This window comes from Solea senegalensis, linkage group LG16 (genome assembly GCF_019176455.1).
Source record: "Solea senegalensis isolate Sse05_10M linkage group LG16, IFAPA_SoseM_1, whole genome shotgun sequence".
Lineage (NCBI taxonomy): Eukaryota > Metazoa > Chordata > Actinopteri > Pleuronectiformes > Soleidae > Solea > Solea senegalensis.
This window is the reverse complement of record NC_058036.1, coordinates 16,505,109-16,527,074: the sequence shown is the minus strand read 5'-3', so window position 1 is coordinate 16,527,074 and position 21,966 is coordinate 16,505,109. Positions and strand designations below refer to the sequence as shown.

General features: G+C 39.1%; 1 protein-coding gene across 1 annotated transcript in view; it reads right to left on the bottom strand.

Annotated features, from left to right (window-relative positions):
- uggt1 (UDP-glucose glycoprotein glucosyltransferase 1) overlaps positions 1-20,052 on the bottom strand; it is a 29,150-nt gene extending 9,098 nt beyond the window's left edge. Inside the window, exons 1-28 of the mRNA XM_044047533.1 lie at positions 19,970-20,052; positions 17,891-18,029; positions 17,216-17,295; positions 16,871-17,001; positions 16,666-16,778; positions 16,405-16,579; positions 15,691-15,787; positions 15,503-15,581; positions 15,119-15,219; positions 11,152-11,251; positions 10,985-11,045; positions 8,183-8,274; positions 7,418-7,568; positions 7,091-7,210; positions 6,909-6,994; positions 6,385-6,520; positions 6,061-6,192; positions 5,288-5,452; positions 4,214-4,334; positions 3,894-3,992; positions 3,063-3,157; positions 2,536-2,742; positions 2,277-2,408; positions 2,027-2,157; positions 1,830-1,925; positions 1,558-1,660; positions 1,381-1,460; positions 226-415 (exon numbers count right to left, since the gene is read on the bottom strand). Coding sequence (XP_043903468.1) covers positions 226-415; positions 1,381-1,460; positions 1,558-1,660; positions 1,830-1,925; positions 2,027-2,157; positions 2,277-2,408; positions 2,536-2,742; positions 3,063-3,157; positions 3,894-3,992; positions 4,214-4,334; positions 5,288-5,452; positions 6,061-6,192; positions 6,385-6,520; positions 6,909-6,994; positions 7,091-7,210; positions 7,418-7,568; positions 8,183-8,274; positions 10,985-11,045; positions 11,152-11,251; positions 15,119-15,219; positions 15,503-15,581; positions 15,691-15,787; positions 16,405-16,579; positions 16,666-16,778; positions 16,871-17,001; positions 17,216-17,295; positions 17,891-18,021 — 3,204 coding nt within the window. The 5' untranslated portion in view covers positions 18,022-18,029; positions 19,970-20,052. The remainder of the gene's footprint in view (positions 1-225; positions 416-1,380; positions 1,461-1,557; positions 1,661-1,829; positions 1,926-2,026; positions 2,158-2,276; positions 2,409-2,535; positions 2,743-3,062; positions 3,158-3,893; positions 3,993-4,213; positions 4,335-5,287; positions 5,453-6,060; positions 6,193-6,384; positions 6,521-6,908; positions 6,995-7,090; positions 7,211-7,417; positions 7,569-8,182; positions 8,275-10,984; positions 11,046-11,151; positions 11,252-15,118; positions 15,220-15,502; positions 15,582-15,690; positions 15,788-16,404; positions 16,580-16,665; positions 16,779-16,870; positions 17,002-17,215; positions 17,296-17,890; positions 18,030-19,969) is intronic.
- Positions 20,053-21,966: the final 1,914 nt, after the last annotated feature.

Sequence of the window (21,966 nt, the reverse complement as noted above, 5' to 3'; positions counted from 1 at the left end):
TTCACCTCGTTAAATAATCCTCACTATAACGTTAAATGACTAATGAAAACAACATATGAGTAATAAAACCAAAACAGTCCCTCCTTTATGTAAAGCAGCCTTTTATACAAATAAATCAAATATAAATCTTAGTGAAGTGTCCAGCTACATGGAACCAGAACCTGAACAGTGACTGAGTTTGAAATATTTCATCACAGTTGATCCAGGCACACAGATTCTCTTTACCTCCTGCAGGTAGATGTTGTCCAGGTCGTAGCGAGTGCGCACGGACTCCACCATCCAGCTCTCGGGAGTGTTGAGGTTCAGGGTGAAGAGCGGAGACTGAGGCATGTCCAGGAACTTGGCCATGGGGCCAGGAGAGAAGCTACTGTCGCTCTGAAACATCACCTCAGGCTCCAGCACGTAGCGGTAAAAACTGGACAGACAACACAGGAGAATCACAGCAACGAGTTAAACATTGAGCTCAACCAGCATTAGGTGGATGAATAACACAGATATTTTCTACTGGTTTTCACAGACAAATGTCCACATTTCCTGAACTGACTTGTTAGAATGATAGGCACTAGAATTACAGGTGGCTGTTAACGATGTCTTTTGGCTAACTCCCTGTTTGTTGCTGCCGTTAACAACCCTCTCTCCCTCTTTGTCCCTGTGGGATACTGGAAAGTATTCTCCTAGATTCACTATCAGAAAACCAGAGACTGAGAGACACCTGTCACAGAGCAAACTTTAGATCGGCGACAGCTGTCGGAACACAGAGCTAGTGACATAGATTTTAATAAAAGGATTTCGCTGACAGTCTGTCAAAGCAATCACAACTTAAAATTTCCCTTGCTCGCTCTTTTCAGAGCTGTTAGAATATCTAATGTACTGCGGGTGCAAGGTCTGGAAAAAGTCTGCGCCTAACAATGCTGTTCACGGTGACTATATTTGCAAGTCTATTAATGCATCTCCTTGAAGCCAAGGCTTGAGGTAAAAAAAACAAAACAAAAAAACAATATTGTGAAACGGTCTTAAACTGGATTTAGGAATTATTTTAGAATGAAAAAATGTTTCTCATGTTTTAAAGTTATGTTTCCTGCTAAAAAAAGAACACAGATCATCACATTTGAATGTTTTTTCTAACTGTGTTTCTGAAGATTATTTATGTACATTTTAAGGTTTTCTAATGTATAACATTCGCTTAATTTATATGTTTATGGTGTTTTTCCCACATTATCCTTACAACAATGCAAATTTAAAATAATGTAGAGCTATATAGACATAGACAGGGAGGCTAAATGACACTCAACGAAAGTTACTGGACATAAAGGTGAATATCTACCGGTGTAACTAGGATGTATGGTTTTGAGTATTTGCAGGAATAGTTTGCGTCCTCACCTCTTGAGAGGGATTTCAGACAGTTTGGATTGGCAGTTCATGAAAACCCGCATGTTGACATTTATCAGCTGCCTCAGGACCTGCAGATGTAGGGGGGGGAAAGATGTTAAACATGTGGTCCAATTAATCAACTGGACTGATCAGGAAGAGACAGAAAAAGATGGACAGTCACACTACCAGTAGGAGAGGAGCGAGCTTTTGTGCATCTCTAGTTACTGGATCCACGACGGCAACAACATCAAAGTACACATCTCCTTCTTTGGGACGGATCTTCACGGCACTACAGGAATAAAACACAACAACAATTTGAAATGGACCCTGCGTTTTGACTTCTTAGAAGGATAACTACATGTAGTGACACAATCACCCTGAAACATTTACTGCACGGACTCTCCCAGGAAATCAAAGAGGCCTGCTTGTCTAATTATGTCCAAGTGTCACAACTTTACCTGTAGCGGTCATCAGCAAAGTCATATTCTGCTCGGGCTTCTCCTTTGGGCTGGGAGGAGAGCAGAGCATCGACCTTCATCACAAGGTCACTGGCCCTGCGAGAAAACCACAATTTAACTCACAAAACTCAACAAACAGTGAAAATATAATTTTTCTGGAGTGTTACAGAGTAACTCGACTTGATGAAATAAAATACCTGTCTTCCTCGATGCCAAACTGCTGAACTTTGCTTTTAATTCGCTCTCCAGATGTCTTCAGGATGATGTTCTCCAAAAGCAGGAAGTCATCCTGATTAAACACCTCCTCATCCTCCAGTGGACCTATGATCTGTGAATAATGAATGAATAACGCTTGTAAATGTACACATTCACACGTTAATACAAAGTAATGTATTTCAGTGCAGGTTTTAAGTTCTACCAACGACAATAAACCAGACTGTCACTCACTCTGCCGTTGCTTATGACTGCTCTCTGTCCTTTCTTCAGTTTGAGCACATCTCGGCAGTAGGCAGCATGGGAGAGCAGGACATCAAATTTGTTTTCTTCATACGCACTCTTGAACAGAGACACATCCATACCCTGAGGGGGAAAAAAACACTTATTTATTCTAAATCTTTTTCAATTCATCAAAAAAAAAGTGAGAAGAGATCTATAATTCTGAATCATGACCTCTGCAAAGAAAAGTGAAGTTATTCATCTCCCTCACCCCGACAGCGAACTCGCCAATGTCGACGCCCTTCTGCAGCGCTGTGGCCGTCTCTTCTTTGGCCATCTTAGTGATGAAGTTCTTGGCGTTGTTGGCAGACTGTGTCTGCATGGCGGCCCAGATCGCTCGGGCCACGTGTGTCGTCTCTGCGGTCAGATCAGCCGACGGGTTGTTGATCATCCCCAGTCGCACGTTATTGCTGGTTTTCTAAATGTGGAGAAGGTGAAAAGTAAAATCGCACACCTGAAGACAAAACTTGTGCTTTAAACCACCTATAACTTAACTTTTAAATGTTACAGGACCATAACAACTACTCACAGTTAGAGCAATATATAAAACAAGGCTATAGTATAGTTAAAATCAGGCTACATATGCTGGCTAAATTATCATGCAGCTATTTTAAATGATATCAATATCATATAAATCAGCAAAAATGTTAATTTTAAAGTTAAAGTTTTGAACATTTGCACAGGATCATTTCATTCAGGCAGCTCAATAAAACTCTGGTAAACCATAGGTTTCTGTACCATGTGTCTGATGGCATCATAAAGGAGCTGTCGTCCTGACGGCTTGTCGAAGTCTCCCACCACCCAGAAGGTCACAGGACGGATGTAAGCATCATCTGACAACCACAGAAGAAGAAAAACAGAGGTGAAGTTGGGCATGTGTTGGGCAAGATTGGTAAATCAGACTCAACCAAATCCAGCATGAGTACTGTACTATATTACACCACAAGTAATCAAAAAAGTGACTATATTATATTATTATTACTATGTTATATTATATTACAAAATTATTTTATGCAAAATTCAGCCTTTGGCATCTCATTCTCCATGCAGCTACAAGATGTGGCGTTTAATGTCGTCTAAACGGACATGCTTCCCTTGAGAAGACGGAGGAAATTATGTTAGAAATCACAAATATTTTTGTGAGATTTTTTCACTGCAGACAAACAAGCACCACATGCATAAATTAGTCATTTATCTCTTGTGAGGATTGCAACACAGATGGAGGAATGGTGGTGGATCCACTCACATATCTAAACATTGCCAGCAACATTGTTCAGAGAACACAGGAAAAAGAAAAAAAAAAAAGAGCAAGTGAGGAGGAGAGGAAATAATGAGGAGAAGTGTGATTACCATGCCTGTTGGTGGTGGTCATCCCTGGTGTAGGGATTTTTTTATTTTTTTTTTAAACACATGAATATAAACAGAAAAAAGGAGGAGGAGAGAACAGAAGGAGAATACATGAGGAGAGTTTAGCCTGGAACATGACTAATGCATCTTTCACTAGAAACAAATGCACGTCCACAAACTTCCTCTCATTCGGTCACACAACACACTCCTGCACCTCTGTACCTTTCTTGGTCATGTAGTTCATGCTGTTGGCCACAGCCGTGCTCTTCTCTTTACTGTCCAGTGTCGAGAAGCGAGCATAATCGTCTACAAAGAAGTTATCTGGGGGGAAAAAAAGAGGTGAAAATGCATGACTTGGAGATTACATGTGTTGCCAATATGTTGATAGGGACAACACAAACGAGAAGAAGCGAGTGGATAAACACTCATTACACTGGTGTCCACTCACATGTGCCATATTTTATCATGTCTTTTCCTCTAAATGGGACCATAATTTACAAAGTGAACCTCATGTGCTACTGAAGAACCTCCCATGTACTCACTGGTATCAGACAAGTCCAGGTATGTCCTGCTCGTGGACAGCACTCTGGGGTTGATGCGAGGAACAACGTTGGCCTGGTTCATGATGTAGTCTACAACGTCATGATCCGTAGCCAGTTCACCCTGGGAGCCGCATGAGCAAAGTTTCAATAATGTGAAAAGGACAAATCACAGAGGACAGTGACGCAGGAGGCCCTGGGCCATTCTGCTTTCCATCCCCACAGTAACGAAGAGCATTTTCAAACTCTAACAGCTTCTCCACTGCAGTTACTAATGTCTGCATATCGACTGAAAAGTTTGCCACTGACAAGTAAGGATTAAACATTAAACAGGAGAGAACAAGAGTGATGACTAACACTCTTTTCAGCAATAACACTAAAATCAAATTAAGCACTGTCCACTGTGCTTAATTGCCCTTTGAAACACCTTTGAAAGAACCAATTCAAAAAGTGGGATCAATTAATTGCAGGGGCAACATTAAAACTGAAGCAAATGGCAGCTGGAGCACCGCACAAAGATTCTGTGTGAAAGACAGTTTCTTCCCAATAATCCTTAATAGTGTACTTCATGAAAAATTAACAACTTTCTTCTAAATAGCTTGATTTAAAAGAAGACGGAAAAAGACTCAGCAGCGGAATGCCCCAACTGCTATAATCAGTAAACTTAATTATCAGTGAATATGTGACCACATCTATTTAGTTTTATATAATGAGGTGAATCTAGCTGTTGTTGCTGAACATGAGTACAGTCTGAATCTCCTTGTTGGAGGAAAATGGAGGAAACAACTGCACAGAATGTTAGTGTGTCATTTTAGAATTATGCAAATAAAATAAAAAATGTTTTAAATCAAACTAATTTTGTATCATCTACAAATAGAAAATAGATTTTTGCTTTGAAGACAAATAAGAAAAAAACCACAATGAATATGTTAAATGCTCCTAGAGGGTTTTCTTCACTCAATCTAATACAGGCAAAACAAGGCATCTTTATAAAAACAATACTAATAAAATAACAAAATCTAACTTAAAATCACTGTTTTGCATTGACACTATTATCAAAGAGTGTGTGTGACTGACCAGGTAGACGGCCCTCTGGTAGAAGGAGGTAGTCTCCAGGATCTTTTGCATGGTGACTGTCTCCAGTTCGTCCGGATCCAGCTGTTCACGCTGGTAAGGGATGCCATTGTACATGACAACAGGTAATGGGCCCACTCCTGTCTGCTCATAGTACGCCCGGGCTTCCTAGTAAAGGAGACACACAGAGGTATTGTTTGTCTAATAAAAAAATAAAACATAGCTTAAGTCTCTAAATAGGATCTATAAAAGCCACTCCAAGCTTATGTGGATTTGACATTTATAACAGCTCCAGGTCAGGCAACAACAATCTCTATAAAATGCATTTGACAGAGTTAAAACGAAAACAAAATGCACATGTATTTGCTGTCCGGTCTCATTATTGGCTCAGAGAGTTGATTTCACAATCCTATTTTCTAAAACCTTTACTTTTCACAAACAAAATAATTATTGGGTTTTTTCAAACTGAGCTCATAAAATCATGATAAAAAACAGAAGCTGAGTTTAGCTATTTAAGTACACTAAACAAACACTGATCATGCCTCCAAGTTAATTACAGATTCATTTTCTCCACTGCTTATGCTTTAAGGGTTGTGGAGGCCAGAGCTAATTCCAGCTGACATTAAGCAAGAGGCAAAGTATATCATAGACAAGTCACCACTTTTAACTCAAAATATATTTTCAATTAGTTTCAAAAAAATACATTAATTCACTAATAATTGATGCAACAACATAACCACAAAATGAACGTAGCATCCATAATAAACCAGACTGACCTTCCTGTTGCTGTCATAGCTGGAGTCGGCTCCCAGGATGCTGCTGACCTCCACGTAGGGGAACCTCTTCTCCAGCACCTTCACTACATCGCCGACACTTAGCTTTCCACCAACAGGCACCCGGTTATACATCTGAAAGGAAAGAGGGAGACAGCAAAGGAAGGACAAGAAGAGGTGATATTAAAGGATGCATGTCTCTGCTCATCCATGCAGGTTTTTTAAGTGGTGTCAAAATCACCAATATAATTTTATGAGAAAACAACAAAGCCTCTACACGCTCTAATCAGCAGTCTTTATTGCAGGGACGGCAAAAGGTCAACTCACCGAAATGACAGCTTCAAAAGCATTCTGACTGTTCACTTCATCGCTGATGTAGTTGTAGGCGCGCACCAGTGCCACGCCAGCATCCTGCATGCCATCTACGTCATCTTCATCCGACACCACAAACACCAACCCGATCCTGAAACACAAGCAGAAAGCAAATACGTTTACCAAATAACTCCAATGTGTATTGGACAGCTGAAATGCAGAGTGAGTGCCGTCTAGTTCATCAGTATTCAAACTAATGAACTGTCCCAAGACGCCACATGCTGGGAGGCATTAAAGGTCTCCTTAAACTGCCTTCCAAAATTGGGATTTTAACTTTTAACTACACGTCCTTTCTCAGCAGACTGTTGCAGCAGCTTCATTATGATTTGCCTTGGTTTTAAAAGGAACTGTGGTGCGATAAAAATCATTAATATTCCATTTTAAATATTCATTAGGGGAATACATGGATATACAAACATCCAGAACATAAAGAATCAATCTTAACACTTCACCACTAACTTGATGACACAAACACAAACCTGAGTGGGATGTTGTTGGCATAAAACATCTCTGCGACACTCAGCAGCTCAGTGGCAGCCTCCTGAGTTGGGTCCAGAATAATTACCTGCAACACACACACACACACACACAAAACACTCACACACAAAGATCCATAATCGCTTTTGAGTCCCAGAACTTGATTAATCAGGGACAGACATACCAGATTGTGGAAATTCTTGCGGATCTGTCTGATAACTCCAGGGAATGTTGGTCTGAGCAGCTCCTGAACGTTGTAGGGCCAAGAGCTGTACCTGTGGTCTGTTTCCAGGTTGTTAATCCACTAAAAAACAGAAAAAAAAGATGAAATTTCAGTTGACTACTCAGTGGGCCGGAAACCAGGGTGTCAGTAATAAATATTTTTTTGTTTTTTCAGGCAACAACTCCACATCTTCAAAAAACTAATCAAAATGACAGCACATATAAAAAGGTAAAACCAGCAACTGATCTGTCAGTAGATGACTTGGTGGTTGAAGACTGGATTTCTTACACTGATGGCAGAGCTGCGGATGTCGACGGCGTAGTCCGAGTCAGAGGGCTGGACGTTGAGCTTCAGGATGTCGTGGATGTACGGCGTCTCGACGTGCAGAGAGCGCAGACCGTCCATCACTCTCGTCTCACTGCGCAGCATCTCAAACACACTGCAGGGGAGAGGGGGGGCAGAGGTGAGCCAGTGTTTGAAGACTTATAGTGAAATTGTGAGGGTGTGTGTTTTTCTGTAGGTATAAATGAGAACATGAAGCTGGGAGAAAGGTATGAGAAAGATACTCATGTTCAGACAAAACAAGGAAATTGAAGACATGGCTGCAGGTGAGACAAACTGATTGCCTGGTCATCAGCAGATTGGAAAATAACAACTTGTTACACCTCTACATTTCAGTCTTCAGGGGATGATCTGGACGACTGAGGACCTTCACAGGTATGCTACATTTCTGTCATTTTACCAACTACTATTTCAGTGGGCATGGCTTAAACTGAATATCTTTGGACTGGTTTTTGTTTGCTAGGTATTCTGGCATGCATTATTTTACTGACTTCATGAAAAACTGGCAAAATTGTATTACTATAAACTGCTGTATGATCAGTGGGTTTCTGTTGCTAAGAGACACAAACAGTGGTGTGAAGTGGAGCTGCTCCATAACATCTTAAAAAAACACTTTCATTTAAACATACGCCTTGTCTGTTTTTACATAGCTTTAAAACTGAATGATAATATAGTAGAAATAAACAATCAACAATAATTGCATGTCTGTACCTGAAGATGTCTTGTGTGTCCATATCTATGTGCAGTCCATTGATGAATAAGGCTGAATCTCCAGGCTGCAGGCCCAGAGTCCCCTTGAAAAACTACGGAGAAATGAACATCAGCACAAGTCAACAACCTGTTCCTCACCAAACCCTTAAAACTCCTTGTTCCCCCTGCAGTGAACGACCTGCCACATTGTGTAGCGAATAAAGTCAAAGATGACCATGGTGTGGTCAACTATATTGCAAAACCTGAGGCAATTGTCTGGCTGTTCCCAGACACACATCAACATCTCGGAACAAGCAGTGACAGCTCTATTTAAAGTCTGTTTAGACCAAACGAACCATGCACGAAACAAATCGAATTATTAGAGAAAGAATATGTGAATGCATGTGTGTGTGTGTGTGTGTTTTCATGGCAATGAGGAGCAGTGTGTGTGCGTTTGTCAGCACAGGAAAAAGAAAAGCTCAAAGTCGTCCTGGCACGGTCAAATCTCATTAGAGAAAGACAAAGACATCAGATTAATCATACTCGAGACACTGCAATTACAACAAGACATGATTAACACTAATATTGTTCATCCCCCTTAAACAGTGCGTGGACGCATGTGTGTGCGTGAGAGAGAGAGAGAAATGTCTGCGTGCAAGTGAATGTGTCCAAACTACTTCAATCAATAATCCTTTCTCGCTGCAGGACTCAGTGTGCCTGCTGAATGAATCACCGAATCAGTAATTAGGACATTTTGCTGCTCTCTGCCAACACCCACCCAAACTCCTGTCTGCACACCAAGATAATGTGAACACAGCTTGAGGAGGAGAGAGGAGGGGGAAGTCGGGGAAGTGAAAAAAAACAACTGACAAGAAAAAGGGGTGATTACCTATTCCATTAGCAGGGCAAACCCAAACACGTTGTCAGAAATGAAACGCTTTTCAAATCAGACGCTGTTTACGATTTATCACATAATAAAAGGTGAGCGGGACGAAACAAAAACAGGAGAGCAGGTTCTCATTTTGAGATATTTCCCTAAAGACAAAGGCTAAGAGGCTGCAGCGCTTGTGGTTGTGGCTGCACGCAATAATGCGCTCTGTTTTTATTTATTTTTCTTCTTTATTGGAGCGGATTGGTAAACAGCTAAACCTTAATTATCCCCAGCAACTCGACAACACAGTCAGCAGAAAGGTAAGGATGCTGGCATGCTGCGGAGCAAAGACAGAGGCGAGTAAATGAGGACGAGGAAGTCGCACAGTGATGTACAGACTGTGGGAACTGTGATGAAGGGAAATCTGTGCTTTTTTTGAGACTATTATGAATATTTTAAGCATAAAACATAATGTAACACACCATAAAGGCTCCCCTTTTTAATGGAAATCATCAACATGCACACTGAGGCTTAATATTTTATATCTGTTGACAAAACAAAAACAAAAGAAAAAGAAGAGAGTACAAGGGCGTCCTGGTGATTTAAGGATTTAAAATACTAATGTCTCTAGCAAAGGTCCATTACCGCATATCATCCTCCTTCCATCATCCTTATCTGATAATGGCAAAACGTACTTGACAATAACATAAAACATAACGATTAAACCTTTTTGGATATTCGGATATATAATAAAAAAAAAAAACAGCAATAGACTATTGAATGTAAATCACGAAATACAAAAAAAGAGAGCGAGCTCGTAAAGCAATTCATTTCCACCTAACTCAAAACATGTCATATAAAATACAAAGCTTTGACCTTTAAAACATAAGGCTGTTTTTTTTTTGTTTGTTTAATTCTTGTCAACAAAGTCCATAAAAGGCCTTTTATTTATTATTCTACATATAAGTTTCATCTTTTTAGCCACAGCTCAGTGTAGCTTACAGGGTTTGTCAACACCGTAAAGGCTTATTGTTCTCCAAAACACACAAAATTACATAAAAAAAAGACTAAACACATTAATGAGCCTCACCATTGCACTGGCTGATATGCAACTACATTACCAGGAGCAGTGGCACTGTAGTTTATTTGAAGTAAATACTACTCTGCTGCAAATACTTACCAGACCATTAAATAGCTGAAAATTGTTTACTATGAAGGCATTATTTCTTCTGGCTTAATAAGAGTTGCTAGAAACTACAGAGCCAAAAAAATTTAATTCAGTGAATCATTTAGCCTTCATCGGAAATTTAAACAATATATGACCCACAGCAGAGGATCTCCATCTTTAGTATGAATATGTGGACCGTGGGCTAATTGTCACTGACAAAAATACAGAATAAGGTCATCATCTTGACAGGGCATTGCACACTTGATGGACATGGCACGAGGCAGTGTCCAGTGTCTCTCTAGCATCCTACAGGCATACACCCGCCTCCTACAACTGCCATAACACTGCCTGCAACTGACGGGATGAAAGCTTTCGCTCGTGGGCTGTCTGCTGTCAGATTTCAAGCCAGACCAACATGGCAGCTCATACGGAGAATTTCCCTCTTGTGAGAACACGATTTATTAAATTATATGTTTCTGAATAGATTTTTTTTAATGAGATATAATCTGTGTAATTGCTGTTGCTGCCTTTTTTTATTTTGAAAACCAGGGGATTAGAACAAAAATAAAAGTCAGACTTTTTGCGAGATAGCCATAAAGTAGCCTGAGCTTCAAATACCCATATCACAAAACACATGACTTCACTACCACAACACACTGGAGGGGTGTTTTGTATGGACAATGAATGGGAAGTGTGGAGGTCAATTAACCAGTGGACGGATACCAGCGATAAAATAGAGAGATAAAGGACAGTATCAATGATAAGATGATAAACAAACACATACCTTCTGATTCTCTTCGATCTCTTTGCGTATCTCTGAGTTGACCACTGTTTTAGTGATGGATCTGCAATGGGAAATACACAGACTGCACTGTGAAACAGCCGTCTAATGGATATGTGTGGAAATACAAACTGATACTTTTTGTGTATGTGTCAGTCTGTCTTCTTTACCTGGCTTTGGTGGGGAAGTTCTGACTGAGGTCTTTCATGACATTGAGGGCATCAACAGCGGGAGCAGCAAGAATGCGAGCTGCCGTCTGGAAGCTCAGATCTATTTAATAAAAGATAGCGGGCATAGAGGGCAAAAGATTAGAAAAGACATGAAAGGGGAAAAGCAGAGAGAAGAGCAGGAGGCATACAAGAGAGTGCAGGGGGGAAAAAGAAAATATTCCACAAAATAAAGGCATCAGGAACATTTGTAGTGTACGAAGAAACTGACAAAACGTTAAAAGGCTCAAGTTTCTGCTCATCATTTGGTGCTGTGTGTTACTGTTATTATGAATTAACTAAAAGGAGCTATGTATGCGTGTGTGAGGCTGTGTTAACACGTTCACCACCTTAGATGAGTGTGATCACATGCTAACATTGTCTAACAAGTAGTACAACTGAAGCTGACGGGGGAACATAATTAGATTTTTTTATTTTTTTGGTCGTAAACTAATTATGGAGCAAATTAAAGCTTGAACAATGTGACTGAGATTGGAGGGGGGCGGACATGAATATGTGCACCACATTACACAACAGTCCACCATATAAATATATATATATATATATATATGCAGAAGAATCATTGTCATTTAGAAATGAGATCAAATGTAGTTGGGAATCACGATTTTTGAATGATTTCAAACTATCATAAGTGTATCACAATCAGTCAAACTCTAGTACAAACTTTGACAGACCCATGAGCCATTCTGCTAACATGGTGTAAAAAAGCTTCAGTTTAGCCAATTTATATATTCATTTGAAACTAATTTCATGTTTTCTTCCCAACTTAATTTGTCTGAGACTGTTCACTGTGCTCGCTCCCAAATGGTGGAACGAGCTCCCCATCGACATCCGGACAGCGGAAAGCCTCCACATCTTCCGCCGCCAACTAAAAACACATTTCCTCCGACTAAGACGACAACAAAAAACAAAAAAATCGCACTTTTGACTAGCACTTCATAGTTTGGTTTACTTGAAGCTCTTATTTGTACCCAAATGTTTAAATGCACTTATTGTAAGTCGCTTTGGATAAAAGCGTCTGCTAAATGACATGTAATGTAATGTCTGGAAACACGGAGGCATATAAACCCAAATTGAGAATTTCAACTGGAATTTTATTTTATACAATATATATTTTAAGTACTGTATATAACATATTGTATAATAGACATCTTTTCCTTGTGACGAAGGGGTGAATGTGCTGAGGATTGATTTGCGGAGGATCATTTCGGTGCAGGGAGAATCTTTGTAATGGTGTTGTAGCCTGTGTGATTATTAGCCCCTAGGGGTCTCCCTCTCTTTATGAACACACCGAGATAATGAGCCCCAGTGGGGTAGAAAGATAAAGACAGACGCCAACATGACAGTCTGACTCTGAGCTCAGTCGAACCCCTTCATCCCCTCACAGCATTTATTCAACACAATCAAATCAACAAAAGAAAGAAGGCAGATTCTTATATGTTAGTTTAACGACGGTTTATAGAAACAAGACCGATAACCTCTAATTAAGCAATATCAAACGAGAGGAAGTGCTGTTGTACTGTAACGTCATAGACACAAGGCTGCAGATATCACAGCGCTCATACTCAGTATAAAGTTCTACAAACTCTGCCCAAGAGTAGAAAATTATAAGCTATAACAGATTTAACGAGTTCCGCAACCACACCGACTTGAACAATGAGCTTTTCATACATGCTACACAGGTTATGTCGACTACTTTGTACATTTATTTGTATCCATTAATTCTGCAACCAGAGAAAATCGTGTCAGTTGAGAGTTGTTTTGGCGGTTTGTATAAATCTAGCGAGTCAACAGTCATCAAAGAGTCAACAGCTTGTTAGTTCACTGCACCATCGTTTCCAACTCCCAAGACAGAACAGGTTTTTTTTTTTTCCTTCGTTTAGGCTACATTTTTTGTGTTCATGACGCATAATAAAGTCATCATTCTTATATTTAGTATCGCACCTGTGCCCACTCACTGACATGATCTCCCTCGCTGATGTCACATCAGCACTCTGGGAGGTTTGCACGGAAGTATCCTGCTCCTTCTCCTTGTCCTCTCCTCACGACTATTTCTTATTTAATTCAAATGTTGTTTCTCTAAAAGATGTCTTTTTCACTGTAGGTTCAGGTTGATGGCGCCTGACAGTGTATTCATATTATGTATTATTATTATGAACATCTGTGAAGCAGAGCAATGCTACAGTTCGCTCATTGAATCCTTACAACTGGTCAGAACTAACTGTTGTACAATGTTTTTCTACAAATGGGCAGGTAACCTGGACACCTCTGGTTCAGTCACAATCATTTATCCAAAAGGGGGCATTTTTGAAACAAAACACAGTGGAGAGTCACGGCTGAAACATTTCAGTTAACAACAAAGCTTGTGACTGCTGAATCTGCTACTGCAACAAAGTGGGCAATATATTTTCTCTACAGCAATGGGAATTCAGATCATTCTCTGTTGCTATTTTACATCACACTTTTAGTTATTTTGCATTCAGACAGAGGCAATTTAGTGTCACTCAATTCCGGGTTGATATAAACCAGGAACAGCAACATAAACTAACCAAAAGTATGGATGAGGTAAGAAAAATGCACAGAATCCAGAAGCATATACAATTAAGTCTGTGATTCATCAGATGATGCAACTCTAATCAATAACACTTTTATGCTGCAGCAGGGAATGCTCTGATCTTACGACTCAGATGCATCAAGATGACACTGATCGATCGCAGTCATCGATTACAGAAGTAGACATAAAACATTTTTTGCTGCAGGTTCACTGATGGAATGATCCCTCTGTTAAAGCAACAGAAGTAGATATTCATTTATCTTTTAATCATCAATGAAGAGACAAAATAAATAAAATAAGGAAAAATGAAACAACATCAACAGGGATGCAATTCCTCCCACTGGAATTAGTTAATTTTAAATGCTCTCAGTGTGATATAGTGGGGTGATTTTATGAAAATGTTTTCATCACAGTTTCACAAAAGAGAAACCAAAGTTAAACACACATACATATTTAAAGAGCGTTTATACCTGTAGTTAAGTGGATTTGGTCAAGGATTGACTGACCCAATATAAAATCTATATTTCGATTAATTGAACATGTGTACTTGGTATCATCAAGTACTACCGGCCAAGAAAAAAATGATCTTGATTGAATTGTATACAATATTAAAATGTTCTCAGATCACACTCAAAATCTAATAATTTTATTAAGGTAAATTTTCTCACGGTTCCTTAGGCCTTAACAAGTGATTGAATGAAGGCGTTCACAACATCTTTGGTAAACAAAGAGAACACATTGACTTCCATTTCTTAGTCTTTATACAGTTATTTAATCAAAATGTTGCCATGCTATCTTTTCTGTGCTCCTATTTTATTTGCCATCTTGGCGGCGAGTTAAGCAAGGCATGCATGAAACCTGCTGTGAGACCACTTTTTCCGTGAAATTATGAGGACAGAAAGATCTGTGGGTCAAGAAACAATTGATTACAGTTTGATAGTGAAGAGGATCTGGGATTTCTGCCACAAGATAATTATCTTTTGTGAGATGTAGCTATGAAACTAATGGGCAGAGTGCTCAGTCAGAGTCCTGGGGGTATATTTACAGGATCTAAAAATCGATTCCCTCAACATCTAAGTGACAGAAATAATGCCTTTAGGTGTTAACTGTAAGTTAAAAAAGTGTTTATCTTTGGCACACAGTCTGGGGACTTAACAGTTTACTTTATTTCACCTATCACCATCTGTTCTTTTTGTCAACAGTCAATGAAGTTATTTCTAACTGATGTAATATGAAAAAGCACAAACAAACACTTCCCATGTGGCATGTTTGTATCAGCATATTCAACCATGTTACAGTGGGAAACAAAAGAATAGAAACTCAGTTGTGGAGAATGAAATATGGAAGAAGCATTACCTTGCATTTGCCAGACTTTCAGAGGTGCCATTTCATTGGTGCTCTCAATCAAATGTTTCCTCAACTCTTTTAGCTGCTCTTTAAGCTCCGGGTAGAGCGTCCTGTGAAGAAAAAGACAGACAGCGAGAGTTTAAATGCTTCTCCTGAATACTTAAATAGCAAATTGCTAATTAAGAGTGATTGGACTGATTCAAAGATAAATTAGTTTATTTTAAGGTTTGTTTATCCAAGATAAAAAAAAGGGTTAGAGTCAGTGCTTTGAGAGAAGAAAATTGGATAGGAGAGAAGGGGGAAAAAAAATCTTGGCTGATGTGAGCGTGGTGCAGCTCCTGGAGCAAATCCAAGCTTTGAATTTTTATCATGGCCTGACACAGAACCACTCACTTGAGTTTGCCAAAAAGAAATCCCTGGACCTCGTCCACTGGATCATTCTCTCCAATCACTGTAGCGTTCACCTCTGTTCCTGAAACCCCAATCAATTAACTCATTATTCACATCAGGACTCCTCGGGGATTACACGATCATTGCCATCTGCGTATCTATCGACAGTGTGTGTTCTTGCGTGTGTGTACCTTGGACTTGTGTGTCGTCCTTCGCCTTGTACTCCTGGTTTTTGATTGCAAGCTCCACTCCATACCCAGACAGATACACTGTCCTTCCGCTGGGATTCTGGAAAAATAAATATGAATCTCACAACAGAAATAGCTACACAAACACACAAGATCTGATCAAGGCTTCAAATACAGATAACCAGCTGTAGCTAGCAAAGTGTTGAAGATGTTGCATGCGCCACGATTAGACAAATATTCAGAGTATTGTCATATAAAAGCTACGAAAACCAGCACATGTACGTCCTGGCGCGAAAACAAGATTAATATTATTTTTGTGATTTTAAAAATTATTTTAACTGTCACAGGAATTCTCAATTCACTGTGTCAACTAATTCATTAATCCACTAATCGTCTTAAACGCTAATCTCTGTCTTTTTAGTATAATCTCATTATTTACACTGGACCAAAGCAATGCAGCAGCAGCTTACAGAATTTCCAGTGAATGAAGATGTACAGAAAACATGCTTAATATATGAGCATACTCTAATGAAGACAAAGAGATGCAAAATCTATTCAGTGGACTTAAGTATGCAATGTATAAATGCCAAAATGATCAATGATACTGCCAGTACAATACCTTATCAGCTGATAAACAGCTTTGCGAAATACATGTCACTACTATATTCATCATTCAGATATCACAGTATTCCTGTTGTTGACAAGAGATATACCTACAGCCAGGTAATGGCGGAGCACATAAGTGACCAGGCCTTCGCTGACTTTGGATGATACAACTTCATGAAGCCTCTGGAAATCCGGTTTTCCAAACTCGGCATAGAGGATGACAACAGGACCATCTGGGTTTGATCCTGGGTATTTGTGGTCACCTTTGAACAGGAACGGCTTTGGCCTGCATGAATAAGGACAGTGAAGTCAATCATAATGTCATTACACTGATTTATGAACATCAAAATCAGTGTGCATGTTTTTAAATACCGTTCAGGTGCAGATTTCAGCATTGCTGCCAAGCTTTCGACATCACACGTCTTCTCTCCGTGGACGCTGAAAAAAGCTGAGCAGCCAGATGGAGGGGGCTCATTGGACGCTATCTAAAAATATGAAGAAGAGTAGGATGATTCAACACATTTAAATGCTGTTTCCAGAAGACACAGAGTTCAAATTCAAGTCATCCTTCTGTTACCTGTTGGAAAGAGTGCACCGTTGCAGAGTAGGCTCTGAGGGAAAGAGCAAACTTCAGCATGTTCACCTGGACGGAGCTAAGCAAGGCACTGGCTTTCTTCAGTATCAGGTCATAGTAGGCCTGATCTGTGTCTATGTGAGGACAACAGGAGCACAGTGTTAGCTGATTCTATTTACTACAGCAACGCAGAAAGAAAGTTTTCATCTCTATTCTGTAGTGTTATTGCTTGCATAAGTGTTTGGTCAAAACACTGACACTGCAATTGCTGCCAAGACACTTGCATACACATCATAAATGACTAATAATGAAAACTGGTCTGGAGAAGCTGAAGCAGCAGTACTTTACCATCATGCTCTCCTTCTATGTTTTGATTGGCCTCAACAAAGTCCCAGAACTTCTCCTGGCTCTCCTCTGCCAGGAATTCACTGAGGAAGAAGAAGACAAATGTGACAGGTACTGTACATAAGATCTTATTGACACACTATTTATAAATTGCACAGGGTGTGTTAAAGCTGCAGTTTGTAACTTTTGGAGAGTTCTGTTGTTGACTTTAATAGTCTGCCTCTGTTTGGTCTTGCTGTGCACAGTATTTAGTCCAACGAACATACCTGGATAATGTGATTCATAGTCTGATTACTCCTGCATGTATATGCTGAGTTGGACTGGAGCCCTAAACTCGATTAAACTGTGCATGTAAATTTACTGACAGAGAGAGTTGTATGGTGCTGAAAAGTTTAATCAGCATGGTGTAAACCAGCTGGACAATGGGTTGAATAAATGTAAAGAGCTAGATTTGGATTAACAATACACTTAAACCATAGAAATGTAAGAGGAGAGGGCCAGCTGTATTTCAACTTGCTGAAAGGACAAAATAAGAAGAAGATGAAATGTGCTTAGAGGAAACTCTCTGTAATGATCCTACCAGCTCTCAGGACATTGCTGTTATCTGCTTCCCACACATAATGTCAGATGTAATGCAAGGTGGCTGCTACTGCATTTTTAAGCAGTGCAGTGTTGTACCTGGCTTCAAGCAGCAGAGGAGTATCAGCCCATTTGGTTGTCAGGGTGGTCGTGACAGCTTTGGAGTCCGTACCCCCAGAAACAGCAGAGAGCAGTGACAGCAGCAGAACCCACAGAAGCCACATTCTCATACTCGAGTCTGGGAAAACAGTGGTAGGAGACTTTGAGTGGGAGGGAGACACAGATACTATGAAGAAGTAAGACTTGTATTTAGGAGTGGGCAAAAGAGAAAAAAGATAGAGGTTTAATTCCATATATTCTGTTATTATCACAATATTCAGTATATATATAGCCAAAGATTGATTTTTGTGAAGTGAAGAAATGTGTTATTGTGGTTAAAGCTTATTTGTGGACAAACAAAAGTTGAACAAAGAGAGTAGCATTTCACTAATCTGGGGTATAAGATTTTTGTTTTCTGCAAATGTGTGTGATCTCATGACCTTGTGCCACTGATTTCAGCTAAACAATCTTCCCACAGGGATAATGTTTGTTTGCTTAATTGCTCAAACAAGATTTAGAGGTTCTTAGCCAGAATAAGGTGCCAATTTGTTTTTCTTTATTCTACATGCTAGTATCATTATTTTCAAGCGATTATATCACTATATTGTAGAAGAGGTTTGCTCAGCCCTTTCATGTCCCACTACTTCTCTTGCAAATACAACAAAAATTTACCTATAATAGTTGAATCAAGACACGATCATATGTAAAAGGAGGTCCTCTTTTTGGCTTTTCCCAACAGAGAGGAAGAATATTAATTTGATGAATAATGAAACAGAGGAAAATAAGAAAACATGTGGGACAGTGAAAATAATAGGAACACTTAAGCTCAACAGCACAACAGCTCACATACTCTGAAGTTGTCATACAGGAAAACAATACTGAACACATCGCCTTGTCAAGGGTGACGATTTATTGCAGGAATGTTGTTAATTGTTATACTGGAATTGTTTTAGTGTAATTGATAGACACATTCAGGTCACAGGGACATACAAATAGGTTGGGCCCTGTCATGCCTTTATTAGGTACACTTTATTTAGCTACTTATTTATACATTTTCAATATGACCTATTAAAACTATAACCAAGTATTAGAATGGGTTCAAGAAATTTAAAATTACCCAATCAAACTGAAATTGGCGTTGATCATCCCCACTACAAGGAAAAAGTAACTAGAACTACTTATCACAACAAAAGGTATGCATTCCAGCATCTCTAGATAAGCTACAGCAGCAGAAGACCACAGTGCCTAAGGCAAGCAGTTTTAACATGTAATCTGTAGACAGGATATTCACTATCAATATGCAATTTCACTTGTCATTTACGGATATAGGGTTTGCTAGAGATACCTGAATTATGGGCATCTGTGACGTCACTTTTGACTAGTCAGTACTACCAGCTATACGCAATGGTCATTCCAGTTAGTCAAACCTGGCGATTAAATGTTAAGAAAGGCTTGTCGTAAGTGCCACTCCCGCCAATGTATTACCTGTACACCTAATAAAGTGGCATGTGTGAGTGTATTCATTGCAAGCGAGGGCACATAAACATAAAGTGATGAAGAGGAAGAAAAACAAGCCCGGTCGCGACATCTACATTATCTGGTCGTTTCCTGGTAACAGGAGGCGATGAGTTTGTTAGCACTGTGTAAACAAACAGCTCCATGATCTCCGTCCAATAGGAAACTTCAGCGTGGCTCCTCAAGTCTGAACATCCGCACTGTGTCAATGACAACCGGAGCGCTAGCAACAAGCTAACGGCGAGCATCACCCCACTGTAGCCTTTGCCCACTTTAAGCATATTCGGCGTGTGTTATATATTCACATAGATAGATCGTCAGTAGCGTATAAACTTAAGGTTTGCAGTGAATGTAAATGGCTTAAGTCATTTCTAAAAAATAAAAAAAAAAACGCTGCCAATTAGCTAGCTAACTCTTCCTTTACAAGAGGGAAACTGCCCGTTTTGACTTGCCTCGGTTCACTCACAGAAAGCTCTAGTCACAGCCTCTAAACCTGCAATGAAAACCTCATTAAATGCACTCTGTTAAAGCTTATTTGCATAAAAAATGAAGATTTATCCTCACCGAAGCCGGCAACGTAGCTTCCTGTATCTACGGTTCCGCTACTAGTGGGAGGGTCCTGCCAGCCGTATTAGGTAACTACAAACGTCGCCTGATAAAAAATGACTCTGATTAAAAGCACTACACCGGGGACTCAAACTCAAAATAACCGGGGGCCACATGAGCTTCGTGTCCGGTCAGGAGAAGTTTTTATTGTTTTGTCGTTTAATTTATTATTTTCTTTTTTATATGATGTGTGAGCTTTATATATTTGTATTTATTCTGTCTTATCTATTATTCTGTGCAGCACTTTGTTCCACTGGTGTGGTTGTTTTTAAAGTGCTTCACAAATAAGTTGGATTGCACTGGAGAATTTCAAAATTGTTGTTTCATGCAACAATACGTAGTTCACAATAAAAGAAAAACATATTTATGATGCAAAATTAATCTATTAATAAAAAAAACATACAGAAATGACTCATGAACATACAGAAATGGGCCACATGAAGTCGATTGGAGGCCACGAGTTTGTGACCACTTTACGACATAATAAACAGGGAAACGTAACACTAACGTAACACTCTGTTACTGTCACTTTAAAACCTGAAACATGCCACTTTAAATCTGTGTTCACTTTATGTACAGTTCTTATTTTTACATTTATTTTATGCATATATGTTATTTTAGTCTCTTTGTAATATTTATATTTTTCTTATGTATATTTATACTTTTTTTTACAAAAGCATCTCTTTTTTACTTTTTACTTTATGCTGGTGTTTTTGAGTGGACAGCAAAGTAAGAATTTCATTGTACAGGGAAACGTGTTTATTTACTGTGCATATGACAATAAACACTTTGAATCTTGAATCTTGAATCTAAGCAACACGTGCCGCTCAGTATTACAAAACTGAAGGAAATGTAATCTAGCAATTGCTTCATAATTCATAGTCTTCTTTCTTTCATTTATAAATAATTACTTATAAATGTACTGTGTATAACTACTTATTCAAGCACAGGACATTTAAAGTAAAGACTTAATTACAAGATACAACACATTTTTAAAAATTGGTCTGACTGCAAATTAATAGAAATTATAGAACTATGATAGCACTACTAAAATCATCTCTCATAATACTGGGACAGTACAAATGTGGCTAATACAAAAAAATAAAACTAATACAAAAAAAATTATGTTTTTTCGCAGCAGTACACATTGGCATAGCCCATTGATTTTGACCCTAAAGTTAATAATCACTAACACACACAACTGTCTGTCTGTGGATGTAAATAACTGTAAAAGTCACTTTAATGAGGAAGATTACTGACACTTAATGAGTTATCATTACATCATAACCATGAGTGGGATGTTACACTCATTTCATCTGACAGCAGCGCCTGCAACTAAGAAGCAGGAAGTTGTTCCATGATACAACATTTTATCATGCCATTTCCAGGTGTGTGCATGTTACGTGGGTGTGAATATGTGTAGACACAGATTTAAGTTCTTTTCTACTGTATATATTGCTATTTTATAAGTGCCTATTAACTAGGGTTTTTTTTTTTTGCCAGATTAATAAAATACAAAAAACTGAAGCAGTTTAAGAGGGATTCTCCATTTCAAGTGAACAGTAAATAAATAAATTTGAGGCTGTGTATTCAATTCTAAAACTGCAAATGCAGTTTGCATGAGCATGGAATATTAACCAATGGAAATAAATCATGTATTTAAAAAAAGGCCAGAGCAGTCTCCCTCGTTATTGATATTTGCAACGTGGTAATAAAAATGTAGAGAAAGCTGAACTCCCTGCGGTCCATTTTGTGAATCTTTACCTTGAATGTGTGTAATAGTCTCTGTCTTTTGAACTGGCTGTCCTCTGGGGGCAGACTGGTGAAATGTGCCAGGCTTCTGGCTGTCTGCTACCTGTTGTGCGGTCGTGACAAAAAGACAAGATGAAAGGTACAGAGACACTGTTCCAGGGTGTAAAGACATGGGTTTTTGCGTTTTCATTTACTTGCTCTGC